The sequence below is a fragment of the Alosa sapidissima genome, chromosome 21 (assembly GCF_018492685.1).
Source record: "Alosa sapidissima isolate fAloSap1 chromosome 21, fAloSap1.pri, whole genome shotgun sequence".
Taxonomy (NCBI): Eukaryota; Metazoa; Chordata; class Actinopteri; order Clupeiformes; family Clupeidae; genus Alosa; species Alosa sapidissima.
Genome location: NC_055977.1, coordinates 25,909,363 through 25,931,152, shown reverse-complemented (window position 1 = coordinate 25,931,152; position 21,790 = coordinate 25,909,363). Strand labels below are relative to the sequence as shown.

Genomic DNA, 21,790 nt, shown 5'->3' with positions numbered 1-21,790 from the left:
ACTGGTGCAGTGGTGTGTGGACAATAAGCTAATCCTCAATACAACCAAAACCAAAGAACTCAGGGGTGGAGTGGGGCACTAAAATCCACCGGGAAAATTCTGACGGCACCGGTCCCCCTCCCATCATCATTGGATAAACCAGAAACACATTCCCCATTCCCAGGAGGCTTTGCTCTATTCTAGCCTAGGCCTGCATTAATTTACAGTATACAGTATATACTCTTTTGATCCCGTGAGGGAAATTTGGTCTCTGCATTTATCCCAATCCGTGAATTAGTGAAACAGACGACACCACTATTATAGGCCTCAGTGTACACACTGAGGTGTACACAGTGAGGTGAAGCACACACTAATCCCGGCGCAGTGAGCTGCCTGCATCAACAGCGGCGCTCGGGGAGCACTGAGGGGTTAGGTGCCTTGCTCAAGGGCACTTCAGTCGTGCCTACTGGTCGGTGTTCGAACCGGCAACCCTCTGGTTACAGGTCCAAAGTGCTAACCAGTAGGCCACGGCTGCCCTGAAAGAACAACTTGAACCTTACTGCTGAATTCTCTGTAAACCATGCACTTTCTATGTGTGTTAAGTGTGGTTACTCCCACATTTTATGTGCCTTTCTGTGTTTTGTCTCGTTATGTTGTGTTGTCATTGTTGTGTGAAACATGTGAGCATACTGTACCAAAGCACATTCCTATCAACTGTATTATTATATTATATTGAAATGGCTATAATAAACTTGAATTTGAACTTGAGTTGTTGGTACGAGGCTAATAATCCGCACCACCCTTTACACCAACAACCTTCAACAAATAGCCTATCATCCAAATACCGGTCAGGTCCAGCCCTGTTTAGTGGAATCAGACTTTTGGCTAGGGTTGTGTCATATAGTACCGTCCATGATATACTGTATAGCGCTATATTGTATCGTCCATTATTTAGTATGGTAGCCTATGATGTGATGGAGTAATTGGTGTTGAATTGTCACAGGAATTTCACAGTGATTTGATTAAATGGTTAAAAGATCAATTATATTTTCATCCTGCTTAATTGGAATAGTTTAGCATTTGATGACGGTCTAGATTAGAGTAATAGTCAAAGTTATAGAGTGAAAGAGTGACAGTGATAAATACAAGGATACAAAGATACAAGAAAGGCTAGGCAATCAAGGACATGGGTAGATAGATGGAGGAGAAATCAAAAATAATAAATAGAAAGTTCTATGGAGATGTCAGGTGTGTGTGTGTGTGTGTGTGTGTGTGTGTGTGTGTGTGTGTGTTTTGACATATAATGAAATAGGAAAATAAATAAAAGGTCTGTAGCATAGGGAGAGGGATGTAAAAGTGCTAAAAGTCATGTAGGTGTGTGTGTGTGTGTGTGGGGGGGGGGGGGGGGGCGGGTCATGAGTGCTGAGGAGTGAATGAGTGCAAAGTCAGTATAGTGTGAGTTCAGAGTTCGGATGGCCTGGGGATAAAAACAAAGTTATAGAGTAAAACAATGACAGAGTGGGATAGAGGGATAGAGATGGAACAATAATGATAGAGTGGAAGTGTGGTGGTGATAAATACTTATGTGACGTGTATTTGTGTGTCTGTATTGCCAATCCCTGCTTTCGGTGTGTGATCTACAGGAGGATATGGCTGCTGTTGTTGACGTCTGTTATAAAGTAATGTTATAAATGACGTCTGTTATAAAGTAATACCACGTACCAAGTTCATAACACAATAAAACAACCTGTCCCTCCACTTGTCTATGTTTTAGTGCCCCACCCATGTCTGGGCATATAAGTGGGTCCCTGCCCTGGGGTGATCACATGGCTAAGGTTCTATGGGCCATCATCGCCGTGGCAACATGCTTTGTTATGGGTGAGTAGTTGGCAATGGTTATTGAAGAGATGATCATAATGTGGGCTATGCTCTCCACAGATCTATAATAAATCAGTGTTCCGTTTAGATCAATGGTTTCCTGAGCTGTTTTAAAATACACTGTTCTGTTATTCTTTATTCTACATCTTTCATGTGTGTAGTTTATTTTCATGTGGAATAGAACAAAGGTTAACTTTGCAACCCAAATTAGGAATGGTAGGCCTATTTATTATGACTGCCGCGCAGCGAAGCAGTGGTCATATAGGTTTAGTCAGATTTTTTTTTTTTTCTTTTTCGCATGTCCAAATTTCCATCAAGGACACTGAAAGACCCTGGTACACGAAACTTGGTGGGCATGTAACCCCACATGGATAGCATGGAACCTCCTGTTTTCGTTTTGATCTGTAGCCCCCCCCCCGCTGGACTGGACCCCCCGAAAGGAGGGTGGGGCAGACACAGTTTTCTGTGAATATCTGGAGAACCGTAGGGTTTAGGAGGACCTTTTTTTTTTGTATGTTGATCTCAAAGGGCCATGTCAACCCATTCCATAACCACTCATTTCATGTATAGCGCCACCTAGTTAAACACAAAAAAGTAAAAATGAGGTGTTGTAATCGCAGGTATCTGTGACCTAACATAGTCAAAACTGCACGAAATTAGAAGTGTAGGATCATTATGACATCCTCTGAATGCACGCCAAGTTTGAATTCCAAGTGGAATTCCGTTCATGGGGGGCCACACAATAAATTAATTTATGTTACTATACACCAACTGGCCTGTAGGTGGCCGGAGACAGTTTTCTGTGAATATCTCGAGAACCGTAGGGCCTAGGAGGTCCACCTTTTTTTTGTATGTTGGTCTTAAGGGGGCATGTCAACCTATCCCATTACCACTTATTTCATGTATAGCGCCACCTAGTTAAAAATTCAAAAGCAAAACATTAGGGTTAGTTTTCATCACAATTTCTCTGGCTGACATGGTCAAAACTGCCAAATTGAAAGTGTAGGATCATTATGACACCCTCCGAATGCATGCCAAGTTTCGTGGACTTTCGTTCATGGGGGGCCTTACAATAAAATAATTTATGTGTACATTTAGTGACCGTACACCAACAAGGATTCCCGGGACACTGAAAGACCGGGGTACACGAAACTTGGTGGGCATGTAACCCCACATGGATAGCATGGAACCATCGCTTTTCGTTTTGATCTGTAGCCCCCCCCCCCCCCGCTGGACTGGCCCCCCCGAAAGGAGGGTAGGGCAGACACAGTTTTCTGTGAATATCTTGAGAACCGTAGGGCCTAGGATGACCAATTTTTTACAGTAATCCTATGTATGACACATACTCACACAGTAGACATATATACGCATGCATGCATGCACACACACACAGGCATATAAACAGGCAAACACACACATGCACGCACACACACCCACCCACACACACATAAACATAAACATGTACACGCACACACATGCACACAATTCAAGAATTTCTCAGAATTATGAACAGGCAAGATGGGGGTGGGGTTGTATAAAATGTATATTACATGTGAAATCTATGAACTAATCATGTTTTGGTACTTGTTGTCTAGCAGATACCAGTGAGAATTGAGTGTGCATAATGCAATTCAGTGAGACAGTTAGAATCATATATGCCTTTCAGCGTGACTTATTTTTGTGGAAAACATGTGCTGGACTGGGCGGCGGTCATATTTTGTACCGCTCTGCGGTACATCTAGTTACATGTCTAGTACATTATCTACATGGACACCAGAAGAAACTGGAACAGTGTTCAAACAGACCAAACAGATCTACTGTATTTGTTTATGCAGATGCTAGTGACCTGCAGCTCTCTGTGGGCCGGTTTACATTTTTACATTGTTTACATTTTACATCAGCGGAGTATCTGAAGTGTAAGAAGTGTTCCGTGGGGCTGCTGGGGAAGTGTCTGCTGAGCTCGGAGGAGACCTGCAGTGGCTCTGAGAACAGGTGCTATACTGGAAAAGCAGGTGAGGTGAAACCAGTTGCTCAACAGAGTAATGCAGCACCAACTTCACCACGCCTAAAAACTTCACAACCTCTTTCACACACATGCTCCCACCATAAGCATGCATTGAGTTCTTATCAGGCACTTAAGATTAAGACAAGGAGACAAAAAAAGTAATTCAAGAGGATTAAAGAATCAAGAAATAATACAATCAAAGGATAGGCCTAAATAAAAGAAAGAAAAGTAACAAGATTGAAAGAAAGAAAGAAAGAAAAAGGAAGCATCTCAGCCTATGCCTTTCCTCCCCCTCAGAATTCAACATCACCGGAGCAGTGAGTTTTGAGACCAGTGGCTGTCTGGTCATCACATCCTGCGTGAAGACCAGAGCCATATAAAGGTAGAGTTGCGACAATGGGTGTTCAAAATTCGTTAAGGTCACGTGGTTCATGTAAACTTCAAAAAGTTCCCGGAAGTGATTGACAATGGATTAGAATGCATTAAATAATATACTGTTCAATGAGAGACAGAGCCACAAGTTTGGGTAATTGACAGACAATAAATGCATTGATATACAATATTTATAACACAGTGTAATTATTGTGTAAACTGTGTAGTTATCCTACCATTACAACAATATTAAATTAAATTCCAGACCGTAGCCTGCTAAATATCGGAAGGTGACCTTTTTCTCTCGCTTTTGTGTCACTTAATTTCTGTACAAAACCAAGACGGGAGATTCTTTAGAAAACGCAATAGCACCCACCCCATAAGTGTAGCCTAGGCATATCTAAATTATCGTTATAAAAAAATGACCTAGTACGTGACTCAAGAGCTGTAAACAGTGTTTTTGAGACTGCGTGTTGCCTACAAAAGCATGGAGTTTTTAATTTTGCAACGAGAAACTGTAAGCTAGTCTAAGTCTAACATTTGAGTTTTCTCCCCAACGTTTTCTGTTCTTCACTGATCTGAGATAATGAGCGAACTACCTTAAGTAGCGTCTCGGGAGAATAAAAAAAAAGTTTAAAAGTTGTCTAACATCTTTCCAGTGTAATGGTGGGCATGTTAAGTTAGCATTACAGTAACCCCATGGTAATGCGATGCGAGTGATCATAATAACATATAAAACGTGATAGCCTAGTCCTTGATAAATAATATGAGCTTATAAACAACAGCATTTTGTCACCGTTTGTCATTCACCGTGCTGTGAATACAGCATTAAGATGTTAGGCTAAAGAATTGAGATTCAGAGAACCTGCATGGTTGTGCTCATCCTGTCAGAAAATAGCAATTTGATCAGTGACCATGCATCATATCAGCGCAAGCTTGGTTTGAAACTGGTTTCTGGGGATGGGGCTTACACGATCCTTCACTGGGCTAGTGCCTGCTGTGTTGCAGGGTTGCCAACTCTCACGCATCTGGCGTGAAACTCACGCTTTCAGCACCAATCTCACGCTCTCACGCACACTCAAGAAATGTCACGCCAAATCCATTCTTTTTTTTTGCAATCCGTTCATTTTTTGTTGATGACTAGACTAGACCACAGCATTGTTTCTAAATGACAGGATACGAGTTTAAGGCATACATATGTCTAGACCAACAGCAGGTAGGTCTAATATCCGCCTACAACGTTCTCAGCGCAGTTTTCTCTGATTGTTGATTCGCTGACTAGGCTATTTTAATCCGGTCCGCGGCACCTTCACGGAACACGCTGCTTTAGACATGAGGCAGACCGACATAAAGTGTGGCCGCCCATTCTTCTCTAGGAACTACTCGCGAAGTAGCTTCACAGACATCACATGAATGTGTCTCATCTTTTATAAGGTGCTATAGCCGCTATTTGCTGCGATAAACGCATCGCGAGAAAAATAAATTAAAGGAGAATTCCGGTGTGATATTGACCTAAAGTGTATTGAAACATGATACCGAGTGTGAACGTATGTCTCATAGCCCATCTCGACTTGTCCCCTGCACTCCAAAATCTGGCGCTAGTTAGCCGATGCTACCAACAACTTTTTCAGTAGTGGTGCTTCGGCATCGGGCTAGCCATGCAAATAAATCACTGTTTTACACCCATTTATGAGGCTCAATGTATCACCACACTTCATTGGTAGACTTCCTAGGGCCCTGACATTTAAAACGAGACATTGAGAACTTTGAAAAAGCACTGGTAGTTTACTTACAAGACGATTTATACAGACAGTATCTTCACGAAGTTTAACGTTTGCAGCCATCTTGAATTTAGTCACGATAAGTCGAGCAACGAGTAAGAATGAACAGGTATGATAAGGGATCAGATTCCAAAAATAATTCAGTGGAAGTCAAAGTCAGCTTTATTGTCAATTTCTTCACATGTTCCAGACATACAAAGAGATCGAAATTACGTTTCTCACTATCCCACGGTGAAGACAAGACATTTTACCAATTTAAGTCCACAGACAAACATAACATTCAAGTAAACAAAAAAGTAAGTAAATAAGTAAATAAGAGGGCACATATAATAATGAAAAAATAAGAGCAGCAAAATTTGGTTGAAATTGTGCATGGACAGTCAATAAAATACTAGTGCAAAGTCAGGCCAATAAAAGGCTTGGGTAGTTCTGTTTGACCTAAGTAATAAAGAAAGTGGCATAGTGGTGCCAGTTATGTAAGAGCAGCAGAAGTGTTGTGTTTTCAGGACAACAACACCAAGTTGTAAAGTGTACAAGTGTGCAAGTGTGCAAGTGGAGTAGTGCAGGCGGCCATTGTGGGTCCAATGTCCAGGATGTTATGTAGCTGAGGGTGGAGGGGGGAGAGGAGGGAGAGAGTTCAGCATCCTTACAGCTTGGTGTATGAAGCTGTTGGTGAGTCTGGTAGTGCGGGAGCGCAGGCTTCTCTACCTCTTCCCAGAGGGCAGTAGATCAAACAGATTGTGAGCGGGGTGACTTGAATCACTCACAATTTTGGTCGCCTTGCGGGTGAGGTGGGTGGTGTAAATGTCCTTCAGGGAGGGGAGTGAAGCACCAATGATCCTTCCAGCTGTGTTCACTATGCGCTGCAGGGCTTTCCTGTTGTATTCAGTGCAGCTTCCGCCCCACACAGCGATACAGCTGGAGAGGATGCTCTCAATGGTGCCTCGGTAGAATGTGGTCATGATGGCTGGTGGAGCACTTGCTCGCCTGAGTTTCCGCAGGAAGTACAGGCGGCGCTGAGCTCTCTTCGCCAGTGATGCAGTGTTGGTGGTCCAGGAGAGGTCTTCACTGATGTGCACCCCCAGGAATTTGGTGCTGCTCGCTCTCTCCACCACAGCACCGTCGATGGTCAGTGGCAGGTGTTGGGTGTGACCTCTCCGGAAGTCAACAACAATCTCTTTGGTCTTGCTGACGTTCAGCAGGAGGTTGTTGTCCCTGCACCACGTGGTCAGATGGTCGACCTCCAACCTGTATTGAGTCTCGTCGCCCTTGGTGATGAGACCCACCAGAGTTGTGTCGTCAGCAAATTTCACTATGTGATTGTTGCTGTAGGTTGCAGTGCAGTCATGCGTCAGCAGGGTGAAGAGCAGCGGACTGAGCACGCAGCCTTGGGGGGCCCCTGTGCTCAGTGTGATGCTGCTTGAGGTATTGTTGCCAACACGTACTACTTGGGGCCTCTGACAGAGGAAGTCCAGTAGCCAGTTGCAGAGGTAGGTACTGAGTCCCAGTTTGTCCAGTTTGCAGATGAGTTGTTGTGGTATTATGGTGTTGAATGCAGAACTGAAGTCTATAAACAGCAATCTCACATATGAGTCTCTTTTTTCCAGGTGGGTGAGGGCTGGGTGGAGGGCAGAGCAGACTGCATCCTCTGTAGACCGCTTGGCTCGGTATGCAAACTGGAAGGGGTCCAGGGTGGGGGGGAGAATGGCTTTGATATGTGACATGACAAGCCGCTCAAAGCACTTCATGATGATGGGTGTCAGTGCCACAGGGCGGTAGTCATTGAAGCAGGATGGAGCAGTTTTCTTCGGCACAGGTATGATGGTGGCAGCTTTGAAACATGATGGGACGATGGCTTGCTTCAGGGAAGTGTTAAAGATGTCTGTGAAGACATCCTTAAGCTCCCCTGCGCAGTCCTTCAGCGCACGACCTGGGATGTTGTCTGGACCTGTTGCCTTACGGGTGTTGATAGCAGCAAGTGTCCTCGTGAAGAGGAAATGCATGGATTCCAGTTTCTTCCAGTAGCAGCAACTGGAATCCATGCATTTCCACTGAATTATTTTTGGAATCTGATCCCTTATCATAGCTGTTCATTCTTTTTTTTTTTTTTTTTTTTTTTTTTTTGAACATAGCTGTTCATTCTTACTCTTTGCTCGACTTATCGTGACTAAATTCAAGATGGCTGCAAACGCTAAACTTCGTGAAGATACTGTCTGTATAAATCGTCTTGTAAGTAAACTACCAGTGCTTTTTCAAAGTTCTCAATGTCTCGTTTTAAATGTCAGGGCCCTCGGAAGTCTACCAATGAAGTGTGGAGATACATTGAGCCTCGTAAATGGGTGTAAAACAGTGATTTATTTGCATGGCTAGCCCGATGCCGAAGCACCACTATTGAAAAAGATGTTGGTAGCATCGGCTAACTAGCGCCAGATTTTGGAGTGCAGGGGACAAGCCGAGATGGGCTATGAGACATACGTTCACACTCGGTATCATGTTTCGATACACTTTAGGTCAATATCACACCGGAATTCTCCTTTAACTTTAAAGAAATAATCATATTAGGCTACTATAGCTCTGCGCTCATTTCAATTCCTATAGGAGGAATATCTCACAAACTTTTCGTTCCACACATGACAAACTGTAAACCAGAATAAACAGCAGACCTTACCGAACACAAAGGTGTAATGCAATCCCCTGTACAATAAGCCGTTGCAGAGTAATCCGGTTTTTAAATGGTAGCAAATTTCTATATGGTCTCCAATTTTGGGCTTTAAGTGTCTTAAAACTGAGCTGTGCTTAAATACCTACATATGTGTAAATATTAAAATCAGAGGATATATAGCTCATGGCTAAGAGTTTGTCGATGTAGCCATAATGATTTGTTTTCACAAAATGCTAAGCATGCATGTATTTAAGTGTCTTAAAAAGTGTGCTTATATTTCATATAAAGTGTGCTTATTTTTCAATTTTTCTACTGAGCTACTACCTTTTTCAGGTGGGCAGGGGGGCCCTTTTCATGTCTGTGCCCAGGGGCCCAGTGGCTCATAATCCTTCCGTGCCTCAGGGTTAAAACACTGGTCTTGTTTTCAAGTGCAATCAATAATTGTACATTTTGAAGAAACTTAAATCATGGATTATACTGTACATAGCAAAAAAGTCTGGGGACAGACATTTTTAAAATTAGGTTTAGGGAAAAAATTTACGCACACACACTATGACTTCACAAAATCTCACTCCAGCCAAACACCCAAAGTTGGCAACCCTGGTGTTGCAGCTCCCTCAAATCTCACCCGCTTAGGTTCTCATGCATATTAGGCTAGCTTTTGCCAATGAAAATGAATGCAACATAAAAAATAAAAAAAACAGTAGGCTACTGCTCCTAACTGAAGAAACGTTTACGTTACTGTAAGGAAATTATTATTATCGTTATATAACCATTTGTGTAAGCAGAAATATTGTTGTGCTGAGTTCTAAGAACAGAGTTCAAGTTAAATGTTGTTGTGCTGAGTTCTAAGAACAGAGAGTAGGCTACAAGTTAAGTGTGCACCCAGACAGACAGGAACTGCACCCTGTCTGTGTGTGTGTGTGGGTGAGATAAGAGAATGTCACAATGAAGTCGCTATGTCTTGCTTCCTATTTTCTGTGTGCATCTGTACAATAAAAGACACAGCTTTTGGGCTGCAGAGTCAGAGACTGATGGTGTGAGGAATTCTTCTTTACATTAGCAGGCTCTCCTCTTGGTACCAGAGTTTGTGGGCAAAGCCATACTACGTGTTGTGGTTCTTGTATCTATATGTTGGGGTTAAATTCCCTGACAGTTACCAACAATGTTAACAACAAACTCAGCTTCACTACTGCAAACAAAGTTGGCTATATGCTTCGCCATATAACGAACCAGCTAGCCTTGTGATAACAAAATCTTTACCTTTTGTTTAGTCCACTGAAAGTTATCCACATATCAAACGATTAAATACACAGTTATGGAGGAATTGTTTTGGGGAAGCAGTTGCATATCCCACTTTTGCTGCCTTTAAAGGAGAATTCCGGTGTGATATTGACCTAAAGTGTATTGAAACATGATACCGAGTGTGAACGTATGTCTCATAGCCCATCTCGGCTTGTCCCCTTTACTTACAAGACGATTTATACAGACAGTATCTTCACGAAGTTTAGCGTTTGCAGCCATCTTGAATTTAGTCACGATAAGTCGAGCAACGAGTAAGAATGAACAGGTATGATAAGGGATCAGATTCCAAAAATAATTCAGTGGAAATGCATGGATTCCAGTTTCTTCCAGTAGCAGCAACTGGAATCCATGCATTTCCATGGAAGGAATGGTCTTGTAAGTAAACTACCAGTGCTTTTTCAAAGTTCTCAATGTCTCGTTTTAAATGTCAGGGCCCTCGGAAGTCTACCAATGAAGTGTGGAGATACATTGAGCCTCGTAAATGGGTGTAAAACAGTGATTTATTTGCATGGCTAGCCCGATGCCGAAGCACCACTATTGAAAAAGCTGTTGGTAGCATCGGCTAACTAGCGCCAGATTTTGGAGTGCAGGGGACAAGCCGAGATGGGCTATGAGACATACGTTCACACTCGGTATCATGTTTCAATACACTTTAGGTCAATATCACACCGGAATTCTCCTTTAAGCCACCTAAATCCATAGCCTAGATGAGCATTGCGCATACGTTACAACTTGATGGTGAAGCTAAATGCCCAAGAAACGTCACGTCATAAAAGTTGTAGGCCTACTAAACGCAAAAACTTAATGACAGCTTGTTCGTGGTGGTGTAGTGCTGCTTAATTGAAATAGGATAGGCGGGTTATCTTATTATCGGCTATTACGTGTGGCACATTTATTGGGCTTTTAGCCTCGTCTAATTTATTTGATGAGGAACTGATAAAGACTGAGCAACAGAAAAGTCATAGTCGATACATAAATCGTTTATTATGATTATTATTCGGATGAGGCAAAGGAATGTAAATCTGAGTCTGAAATGTTGGCTACAAACAGCCTATACTGCGGTATACTGCTATTATTAATTGTTAACTTCCGGGAACTATTTGAAGCTTCCATTAGCTGCCATTGTTGGAAAAAATGGAACATTAGCGTCAATGGAGTTGTCGCAACTCTACCTTTATATGGTGAAGACCACCGGCAACATCCTGGGTGCCGGCTACACCGTCACCCGCACCTGCTGCACCACGGACCTGTGCAATGCTGCCACCAGCGGCCACCTCCCCATCACCACCGCCCTCGGCGCAGCACTGATGGTATCTGTCTGGGCCAGCGGAATGTTCTAGTACTAGTTCTAGTAGTGTTTACTAGTTCTAGAACTCTGAATGTGCATTCTAAACCAGACCTCTAACTTTAACTACAGCTTCTCAAGTATCAGATATTTATCTACAGTCTATGATAGGCTATTTATCAGCTAATTATTAGTATTATTAGTATAAGTATTCCTGTACTCCTGAGAGTTACAAAGCAGACAACGATATAAAAAACTAACCCGTATATCAACATTTCCCCTAACCAGCTTGGCATTTAACATTTTATTGCACCAACAGTATGAAAGGGTGGCTTCTGGAATGAAAGCAGTCACTTAAGGTTAGAATTAACCTTAATGCACTCTGTGGCCTCTTCCAACAGAGGCCATGCAGTTTAACATGTGCATGTATGTAATTCACTGACTTCATCTGTCAGCAAGAGCTCACCAGGTGCTTCTTTAAACAAATATGGTGGATTGAAGAATAAACTGTGTTTCAAATAAAAGTATTTAGACTTGAGATGTGTGTTTCCTGACTTAATGTAGCATTTTATAGCCTTTTACGTTGAGTTATTTAGATAATACCAATGTCCCTCCATGGCAGTACGCCATATCTTAAACCACATCCTGCTGATTCATTCAAATGCCAAAACTCCTCCCTTAAAAACTATGTTTTATTTGCCTATGGGTCTCTATCACTAATAATAATAATACAGGTAATCATATCACAACTTTTTTTTAATTAGCCCCTTATATAGCCCCTTTCTCAAACCCAAGGTCACTTTACATGGCAACATATACACATTGTATTGCACCTGATTTAATAACATCTATTTCCCTCTTCAACAAACACCATGAGGACAACTATGTGGTTGGCTGTTGCCATAGTGATATTCATCAGCGCAGGTAAGCCCACTAAAATGCCACTAAGATGGTGTGAACTGTGTGTGAACTGAAACAGTAGTGCATGCTGACATTATGTGGAAACGAATGCAGTGGCAGACTTTGATTGTTGAGTTGAGAGCTTACTGTAGACTCTGAAGGGAGTGATTTGATCAGGTAATATAAGTGCAGTATGGATTGAGTGACCAGGTAGTGTAAGAAGTACAGAATAATTTGAGAGGTCTGGTAATATGGCTTGAATGATTAGGTGCTGTGGGGCATTTTCATCATTTTATCAGGCACATCTGGCAAAGTAAAACAAAAGGTAACCCTGATGAAGACCTGGAGTTGAGCCACGTTTGTATTTTTGTTTGCCAATGGACTCAAATTTAAAATGCATTTTCCACATGAAGATGGAGTGCCTTGTCTGCATGCAACATTACTTCTGGGATCTCTTTTTTGCACTTATTACCTGCCCTACTTAAGAGCACCTGCCGGATCATTTGAGGCAGTGTACCGCTTCCTTCGTCAGTGCCACAGGTGTTGGACATAGCCTACCCTACAGGTTATCTGCATTGGCTGAAAAGAAGAGCTTTTGTAGAGCTGAACAGATCCCCCAGACCTGTGAGTGCTGCATGTGGAATATCAATGCAGCTCTGATTGATGTTATGCAAAACAGACACTCATACCGAATCAATGAAAAGCTTGTAAAATATGTAATATACTGCCATAGCAAGCCTTCTGAAACTGGGGTGGGGGTGAGGGGAGATGGGCAGGGGGTATTATACATGTGCAAAACATCAACCGTTAGTAATTATACCTATTTGATCAAGTAGAAAGACACACAAAAGTTGACTCGTGGAATTGCTAAATGCTTATTATAGGCCAGTTACAAGGCAAAGACAAGCACCTACCTCACCTAGCAAATAAGATTACTGCATTCACCAAAAAAACCTGAGTATGGGACAGGCGCCTCGATCGCGACAGTATTATGCCTTTGAGATTTCTGAGTGAAATAGCAAAACGTCTGATTGGGAGGCACTCTTGTGATCCCATGTATTAAACAGTAGGCCTACATCACATCCCTGCAAAGTTTATTTCAAAAATATTTCCCAACCAGCAGTGCTCAGTATGACTGGATTATGGATCCATTTAATGCAGCATGTTGGTATTTCATTGAATATATTGTAGGCCTATAAGGCTGTAAAATGGCCTATACTTCCTAATATGTTGCTGGAAAACAGAAATATGTGTGTTATGTATTTATTTATTATTATATCTGCAGCACCAGCTGGTTTTAACTCTGTTGAAGAGGATATATATTATTTCAATAAATTTGACAATTTTAAGCTTGACCTACCACTTTCTTAGAGCGATGAGGGACAGGTGGGGCTCGAGAATGCCCCCTTGATCAAAGTGGGGAATGAAAGAAAAAGTTTGAGAACCACTGATCTAGTTTGTTACAGTAACTACCACAGTCACAAGTTGGGTCGCGATAGTCTGTCATTTTTAAAAAGTGGGTGTCCAGAAAAAAAGTTTGAGAAACACTGTTATAGGTTATCAATGGACAGACCCACCACACATACACTTGCTACGGCCGAAAACTTGTGACATCCACAGTCTTATTCTTTTGTCGTCTCTCCTTCTGTTTCCAAGGGCACAAGCCAGATGGCCACCAGCTAAGTAGATAAGCACCAAAAGCGGAGGAGGGGGAGGGGGGCATTTTTTTTAAATCAAATTTAAGTGAGACATAGTTTGATTAATCTGACAATGTAAAGCATCAGACAAATTGTACATGAAAAAAAAAAAAGGTTGTCATATTCCCAAAAGTCCAAACTTTCAAATGGTGTATAATATTACTATGCTACATAATATTGTAGCATCGGTGGATGTAGGCTACATGTTTAGCGTTGAATGAGTGTCTCCCAGAATGCAGTGCGAGTGAATGCTAGAATGTGTAATGTCGGTTATAATAGTTGTTGTTACGTTTAGCATGTTGTGTATTTGTTAGATGAGAGGCACATGCAGGCCTCCTAAGCTATCAAGGATCCAATCATCAAAAGCTGTAACTTCCTATGAACAGATCAGTCACCATGAGTCAGCTAGTCGTTTCCAGGTGACACAGATTACTCATGAGAAGCTAACTGCCCACACTTCACCACCTCAAGCAGTGGACACACTGGGCATGTGTTTGTCTCAGTCTGTCACATGATTCTGACTCCGACACCGGCAGCAGACCCTGGGCTGATGGACGCCTCCGCCGCAGAACTGCTCTCTCAGCTTCAGCTGCAGTCTGGGGGGTTCCGTAATGACCATCTGATATCCCTCAGCAGAACTAATTGAATCTCCTGAGGACTGCAATGCCTTTCGGTCGATTAAAACAGCAAGCTTAGCTTAAGATTGTAGCTTTAAGTGCATAGCTGGTGCCATTAGCGAGCCTGTCAAAAGCAAACCCAATTAGAAGCGTCTGTGGTTGTTGTTCATGATCTCAGTCTGCCTCTGAATGTCTGTCTTTCTTAAAGCTGCAGTTGGCAAGATTTTTTTGATCATATTCACTGAAACCGACACTATGCTCCGACAGAACAACATAAATTAGCCGGTTATAGGGGGAAAAAAACGCACTTCTATCTCCACCAGCCTGTTATTTGTTTTGCAAAAATCCACAGCTCTCGGTTCTTCTGGTCCAATCAGAGCAGGGCTGTGTGAGATCTGACTGTCAATCACAGTCTGGTGCAGTCTGGTGCACACTGATGAGCACAAACTCGATGAGATGCTGCAGGGTGGTAGTGGGGAGGGGCATGAGAGTTGTAAACATTCAAAATTTTGGCTAAGTCCCCTCAATCCGTCAGACTTGCCAACTGCAGCTTTAACTTACTCCTTGCATTCATTCAACCATATATACCCTTTTTCTGTTCACATTTGACTAGCAAATACCAAAAATAATGGCAACCACATTAACTAACTTACCACACTTTGACTAGTACTTATAATGGCTTATCCACTAACAAATAGTATTGACTGAAACAGTAATAATTCCTACGGTCTCCTCTGCACTATAGCTTGATTATTTCTCATTCTTTAGGTCGCTTTGGATAAAAGCATCTGCTAAATGAGTTAATGTCTGAGTTTTGGGAGTTGATTTTTGCTTTTCTTTCCAAAGCATTGCATACTCATATTGGCCCATCACCAGTCATTGCCATTTTAGTAGTACCACAAGAAGTTGGCAGGTAAATGGGATAAAACAGTGATTGCATTTACAACTCTCTTGGCTAGACGCATTATTTTATTAAAATGGAAGGATAAGTCTCCACCTGTATTTAAACACTGGATTAACGATGTTATGCACTATTTAACACTTGAACAAATTTGTTATTATTTACAGGGTAATAACATTAAATTCAGTAATATCTGGCAACCTGTTCTTACATTGGTTGAACAGATGGACTCTAATGACATTGTATAATGTGAACGTCCCCCCCCCATAATGTGATGTGTGAATTTGATATATACCTCCCTTTTTCTTTTCTTTTTTTTTTTTTTTTTGCTGTCTGGTTTTTTTTTTCTTTCCAGTAATGGTGCGATGTGGGTGGGTTGTGGGTTGTTATGTGTCTGTTGTTTGTTGTATATGAAGATTAAAAAAATAATAATAATACAGGTAATCATATCACAACTTTATTTACATAGCCCCTTTCTCAAACCCAAGGTCACTTTACATGGCAACATATACACATTGTATTATAAACATTACTTTATTATACTTTACAAATGGGAATGGTTTCAACATACACTTCATAGAGACACCAACCCAGATAAAAAAGAGACAAAGATAAGGTCTATCACGTCAGTATTGAGAAATTCCCCTCAAGCCTTGGAGAAATATCAAGGAACCTGTCCAACACCATTCCTCTTGTCATAGGAAATTCACAGAGAAACTCCCAGGTGTCATCATGCTACCATTCACTGTGGTATTATGTTGTCAAGCTGACTGACACAGAAGCATTTTCCCCTGCTAATTTAGTTGCACCTGATTTAATAACATCTATTTTCCTCTTCAACAAACACCATGAGGACAACTATGTGGTTGGCTGTTGCCATAGTGATATTCATCAGCGCAGGTAAGCCCATTAAAATGCCACTGAGATGGTGTGAACTGAAACAGTAGTGCATGCTGACATTATGTGGAAACGAATGCAGTGGCAGACTTTGATTGTTGAGTTGAGAGCTTACTGTAGACTCTGAAGGGAGTGATTTGATCAGATAATATAAGTGCAGTATGGATTGAGTGACCAGGTAGTGTAAGAAGTACAGAATAATTTGAGAGGTCTGGTAATATGGCTTGAATGATTAGGTGCTGTGGGGCATTTTCATCATTTTATCAGGCACATCTGGCAAAGTAAAACAAAAGGTAACCCTGATGAAGACCTGGAGTTGAGCCACGTTTGTATTTTTGTTTGCCAATGGAATTTTTAATGCATTTTATTTTCAAAAAACGATTTTGGTAACAAATGCATTTACATACATGTCAAATATATACAGTGTGTGGATATCCACTCATATTTCTCTGTGTTATTATAACATATGATATAAAATTATCAGATTAAGAAACAGTCATCATTACTCATCCATCAAAGGTACAGGCCTGTGGCTCTACACTTCAGTTTCGTATGAGATTCAATTTCACAAAGTACTGGGCTAATGGAATTTGCCTGGAATTGGTGAAAAGCCAGTCAGTGTGTTGTAATGTAATGTTGTTTTACAGTAACAGTGGCTTTTCATATCCCTTCCCGGACCCATTTCTACATGGTTTCCATTTCTGGTTGCTCTGCATATCTGACTGAACTCATCAATATCTGTTTTGATTAGCTTGATCAGCACAAACAATACCACACGTTTGAATCAGTTGCATTTGGATCAGGAACCACAAGAATAATTATCTAATTCAAACTATTTGTCAAAGCATCATAATCATCATCATCAAGGATCATAATTTGCATTTAGTAAATAAATTAATATTTACACAGGCTGTATGTAACAATGGCAAACTAAATATGATTGCACTGCGGTATATTAACAGTTGAGTTTTGCTTTGATGTGGCAGTATGTGTTCATTAGGGAGTTAATTGTTTGCTTTGCGCCTCTTCGCTACCAGTGAAACACACAAGGATATATTTTTTTTTATAGAACACCATCTCATCTCTCTCCATTCCTTTCTTCCTCCCTAGCTGAAGCCTTGCAATGTGAGCAGTGCAGTATTGGGGTTTTGGGGAGATGTCTCTTTCCAGATCAGGTGAACTGTCATGAGTCTTCACCCAACTGCTACACTGGAGAAGCACGTAAGCATGACCTAGTCAGCACAAATCTGGGATATGTCCCCACAAACTGACGTTGACAACCTATCTCTCCCAGCTCATTACTTCAATTTACATGTGTGCCTGTAAAACTATTAAATCATGTTCCATTAAAGATGGCAAACTAGAATCATTGTATTCTAGAATAGAATACAAGTATTTTAGAATTTATTTACTAGAATACTTGTATTTGTACCACGTAAACTATTAAAAAGTTACATACAGTAGCCTACCATATAAACTACACCCACTGTCTAAATGAATTGTGTACACTGGACTCTGAAAAAGCATCTGTCTCTCTCTAACTCTCTCTCTCTCTCTCCCTTTAGAGTTCAATACCACAGGATTCCTGAAGCTCCACACACGCGGGTGTGTCGATGCTGACCTGTGCAATCAGACCATCACAGGCAACATCCTGGGAGCCGGCTTCACCTCCTCCTTCAGCTGCTGCTCCACGGACCTGTGCAATGGAGCAAGTGCCCTTCACACACCACTGTTTTCCTTGACTCTTAGCGCCGCCCTAGTGGCCATGGCTCACTGGCTCAGCTAGATTCCTTTAGATCAGGGGTGTCAAACATAAGGCTCAGGAGCCAGATCAGTCCTGCCAGCAGGTTTCATATGTCCCCCCAGAGGTTTTGGGTAGGAAGGGAAAAATTAGAAAGAAAATATATTCACATGAAGCTGTTTTCAACAATTTGTATTTAGCAATTTCTGTGATAGATTAATTAAACCTAGCACTACAAACCTTTGTCAGAAAGGCAGAGGCCAAAAAACTGACTTGTAAGTAGGATGTTTCAAGAGAGAACAAGCAGGATATGATGTCAGTAGATGATTTGTACTTGTTTGCTAATAAGTGGGTATAAAGGAGTATATCATCAAACAACACTCTGATACCAATGCAGAGTTCTGAAAATGACCATGACAACAAATCCGGCCCAACCAAGAGTGAAATACTGAATTATATTACAAATATAAAGCTGTAGATGCTCACTTGGACTGTTGTTACCTACATTAATTTTGTTTGAACTAAAAGTATTACTGTAACTTTGTTAAAATTTACTGTATTAATGACCCCATCCAAAATCAAAAATATATTGGTTCTTTTATTGTTCAATATAAGACTAACCTGCTTGGGACAAATCTTGATATTTCTTTAGATGAAACAATAATCACACCAGACCTTTAAAACAACTTTTGCCAACTTTTACTCCTACGCTGAATGTAATTTCACTGATTTTTAGTAAAGATTTACTTATTCCATTAGCAGCAAGATGCTTACTGGATCATTTAAAGCTGAGTGCACTAATGTTGATGCTATGCTATGCCGTTTCTAAAGATTACTCTTCATTTTATTTTTGCAATATATAGACTGCCATTATGAAGCATGATTCAAGAGGGCAACAGCTTTATGAGGGCTTTTAAAATGTTCATACGACCGTGTAACTGTGTGGGACACTAGCCTACATTAAATTTGTTTTCGCCATGCCTTGTGGTTTTGCGTTTTCAATACGTCACCATGAAGACCTGACACTGAAGTGTGTAGACTAAAGTTAAATAGCTACTGCAAACTTTAAAATAATGGACTCAGAGAAGCCCCACCCAGTTGACAACTGCAGAACTATGGCGCCATCTAGGGCCTACAGTAGGCTTAACACAAGAAGAAGGCGCTGTATGATTTCACTGAATTAAATGATCAATGAAAATAAAGATATATAAGATATATATAAATAAAGATATATACGTTCAAGGCATTATATCACATTACTTGTAGGCTATAAAAGCCAGATCTGTTGGTAAGGTTCAGAAGAAGCTTCTTGTCACCCTACTGAACTAGCTCTGCATCCCAGTGACAACCAACCAAGCCCCCCCACCCGATGCCTTCTTGCCTGTGCCTGTTCAGGTGTCCACGACCATGGCAAACTTGACAGGGACAACAAGGAGGGGACATCCCCAACCCCCCCCCCCCCCCCCCGACAATTGTACCCTATCCCACCCATTTGTTCTATTTATACAAATGCACATAATCTGTAATTACTCTTATAAATAGCCATTTTCTACTAGCCTAGAAATCTAGACACACCCTAGTGGCAGCTTAACATAATGATTGATGGCAGAGTTGCAACGGTTTGGCTTGAATTCCCTGCTACTTGAAAACAAAGAAGATGGATGTTGCTGTTGGCGAACAGTGTGACACGAGTTAAGCTTTTAAGTTGGCAAAAGTTTGAACTAGCCAACTAGCTCTGCTGGTGGGAAAACGCATGGGACTGATAGCGCTGTCCTATTGCGTGCAGAGAGAATTTGAAAGACAACCGACCCTACATTTTAATGTGGGTCTGGCTCGTCAGGCTAATTTTCTACTGCTCTCCATACTATTCATCCTGCACATACACTAATTCTTACTACTCTTATAATGTTACTGTTTCTGCACTACAATGGTATTGTTACCACACTGCACATAGCTGTGGTAGACTGAGTACAGTTGAGACACTTTTTGCCCACACAAAATCAAACAAAAAATAGATACTGAAAAGAAGTGATTTTCCACACGACATTCCACATGCCATTTCCTTAGCTTGTAGACTAAAATAGTATCAATCAATAATACCCATAATTAGTTTATATTTTCCACAATTAGCTCATAAAAAACATAAGGTGCATTTTTTGTCTTGACTGTGTCTCAACTACCCTATAGATACAGTTGAGACACCCACCTGATACAGTTGAGACACCCATCTTTAATGATGTATAGTTAACTAACCGTTAGTTGGAAAGTTGAATAAATAAAAACATAGCAATTGCAAAGTGTTTGTAGTTCAAATTCATTCATTTCATTTAAATTAGCGTTGGTTAAAAGGAGTACATCATGAACAAAATGTGACACAGGAACAGATATGGCGAACAGTAGCCTACAAATGGAATGTTCAAGTAATAACACAATCCAATGTGTGTCTCAATTGTCCCCCGCTGACCACCTCACACATTTCTCTAGATTTTGCAACCTTACATGACACAATGCTATAAAATATGCCAGTTTTTAGGACACAGAATAATGTTTGTAATTATACTAGTTACGTTTAACAGTAACATAAGTGTAATGAGCTATTCATTGTCGAAGGTGCATGGTGAAGTGAAATTCTTACTTTGGAAAACAAACATTTGCCGATATCCTTGGATGGGAGATACTTGTGTCGTTCAAATTTTCCATGATCAAAGAGGGCACTAATACGCATGTGCATAGCAAAAATCACAACTTGGACTTGCTGTGCAAGCAAGATATTTAAGGTATCTCAACTGTACACATGTCTCAACTGTACTCAGTCTACCCTACATACTAGTGTACATATCTATATGGTTATACTGAATATCCACATTTATTCTATTTTTCTTAATTCTGTTAATACACTGCATGTATCTATATTATTCTTACTACTATTATATTGTTACTGCTACTGTATCTGTAAATGTTGTTCATACATTGTTCAAATTACATAGCCATATTTAGCCTATTCTGCCCATATTTAATTTATATTACTCTAAACCTAATTTAATTTATATTACTCTAAACATACAACTGTCTACACGGCACTATAATTTCTTGTCCTGTCTATGCACCACTTGTCTATAGCCTCTATATCACATTGCACTTTTCTGCTTTTTTGCACTACAATTGTGAGCTCCAGAAATCGAAACTTAATCAGGCCTTTGAAATCGTGTATAGATTATGCTTAACATAATGATTGATGGCAGAGTTGCAACGGTTTGGCTTGAATTCCCTGCTACTTGAAAACAAATATCCTATTGCGTCCTATTGCGTGCAGAGGGAATTTGAAAGACGAACTGATTATCCCGCCCCTCGGACTGAGCACTGCCAACTGTGAGTGCCCAGACCCTGCATTTTAATGTGGGTCTGGCTCGCCAGGCTACTTTTACTCTGCACAATGACAATAAAGTTGAATCTAAAGGTTAGGGTTAGGTGCATGTTGCAGCCTATCCTAATATGCAAATCTCTTTGGCCAAGACAAATGTAGGCTACTACATCATACAGTTATGTTTTCATGTAAAACGTATGATGTAATAAGTACATTTGCATGCGACTGGTATTTTTCTCTGTTTTACCAACACCTGCTATGGTTAGCCTTCAACACAGGCTAGGCTACTATGTATAAAAACGGATAATAATGATTGTGGCGGTACACCGCAACATAGGCTAGGTCTACAGTTCTGAGTGATTCTTTGTAATAAAATTAACTTAAGTGCACGCTTGGGTGCACAATT

General features: G+C 41.0%; 1 protein-coding gene across 2 annotated transcripts; it reads left to right on the top strand.

Moving 5' to 3' along the window:
• Positions 1-12,096: 12,096 nt before the first annotated feature.
• On the top strand, positions 12,097-19,222 carry LOC121696096 (protein Bouncer-like). Of its 2 annotated transcripts, none has more exons than XM_042077424.1 (3): positions 12,097-12,191; positions 17,390-17,500; positions 17,845-19,222. In XM_042077424.1, the coding sequence occupies exons 1-3, from the start codon at positions 12,140-12,142 to the stop codon at positions 18,063-18,065; spliced, it is 384 nt and encodes a 127-aa protein (XP_041933358.1). In that variant the 5' UTR covers positions 12,097-12,139; the 3' UTR covers positions 18,066-19,222. The 2 variants fall into 2 exon arrangements, with proteins under 2 accessions (XP_041933358.1, XP_041933357.1); XM_042077423.1 differs by lacking the exon at positions 12,097-12,191 and adding an exon at positions 16,109-16,282.
• The last annotated feature ends 2,568 nt before the right edge of the window (positions 19,223-21,790 follow it).

Coding starts and splice junctions, on each gene's coding strand:
- LOC121696096 (XM_042077424.1), top strand. CDS start 12,140: ATGAGGACAACTATGTGGTTGGCTGTTGCCATAGTGATATTCATCAGC. Junction 12,192..17,389: donor AGTGATATTCATCAGCGCAG/GTAAGCCCACTA, acceptor CTTCCTCCCTAG/CTGAAGCCTTGCAATGTGAG. Junction 17,501..17,844: donor CTGCTACACTGGAGAAGCAC/GTAAGCATGACC, acceptor CTCTCCCTTTAG/AGTTCAATACCACAGGATTC.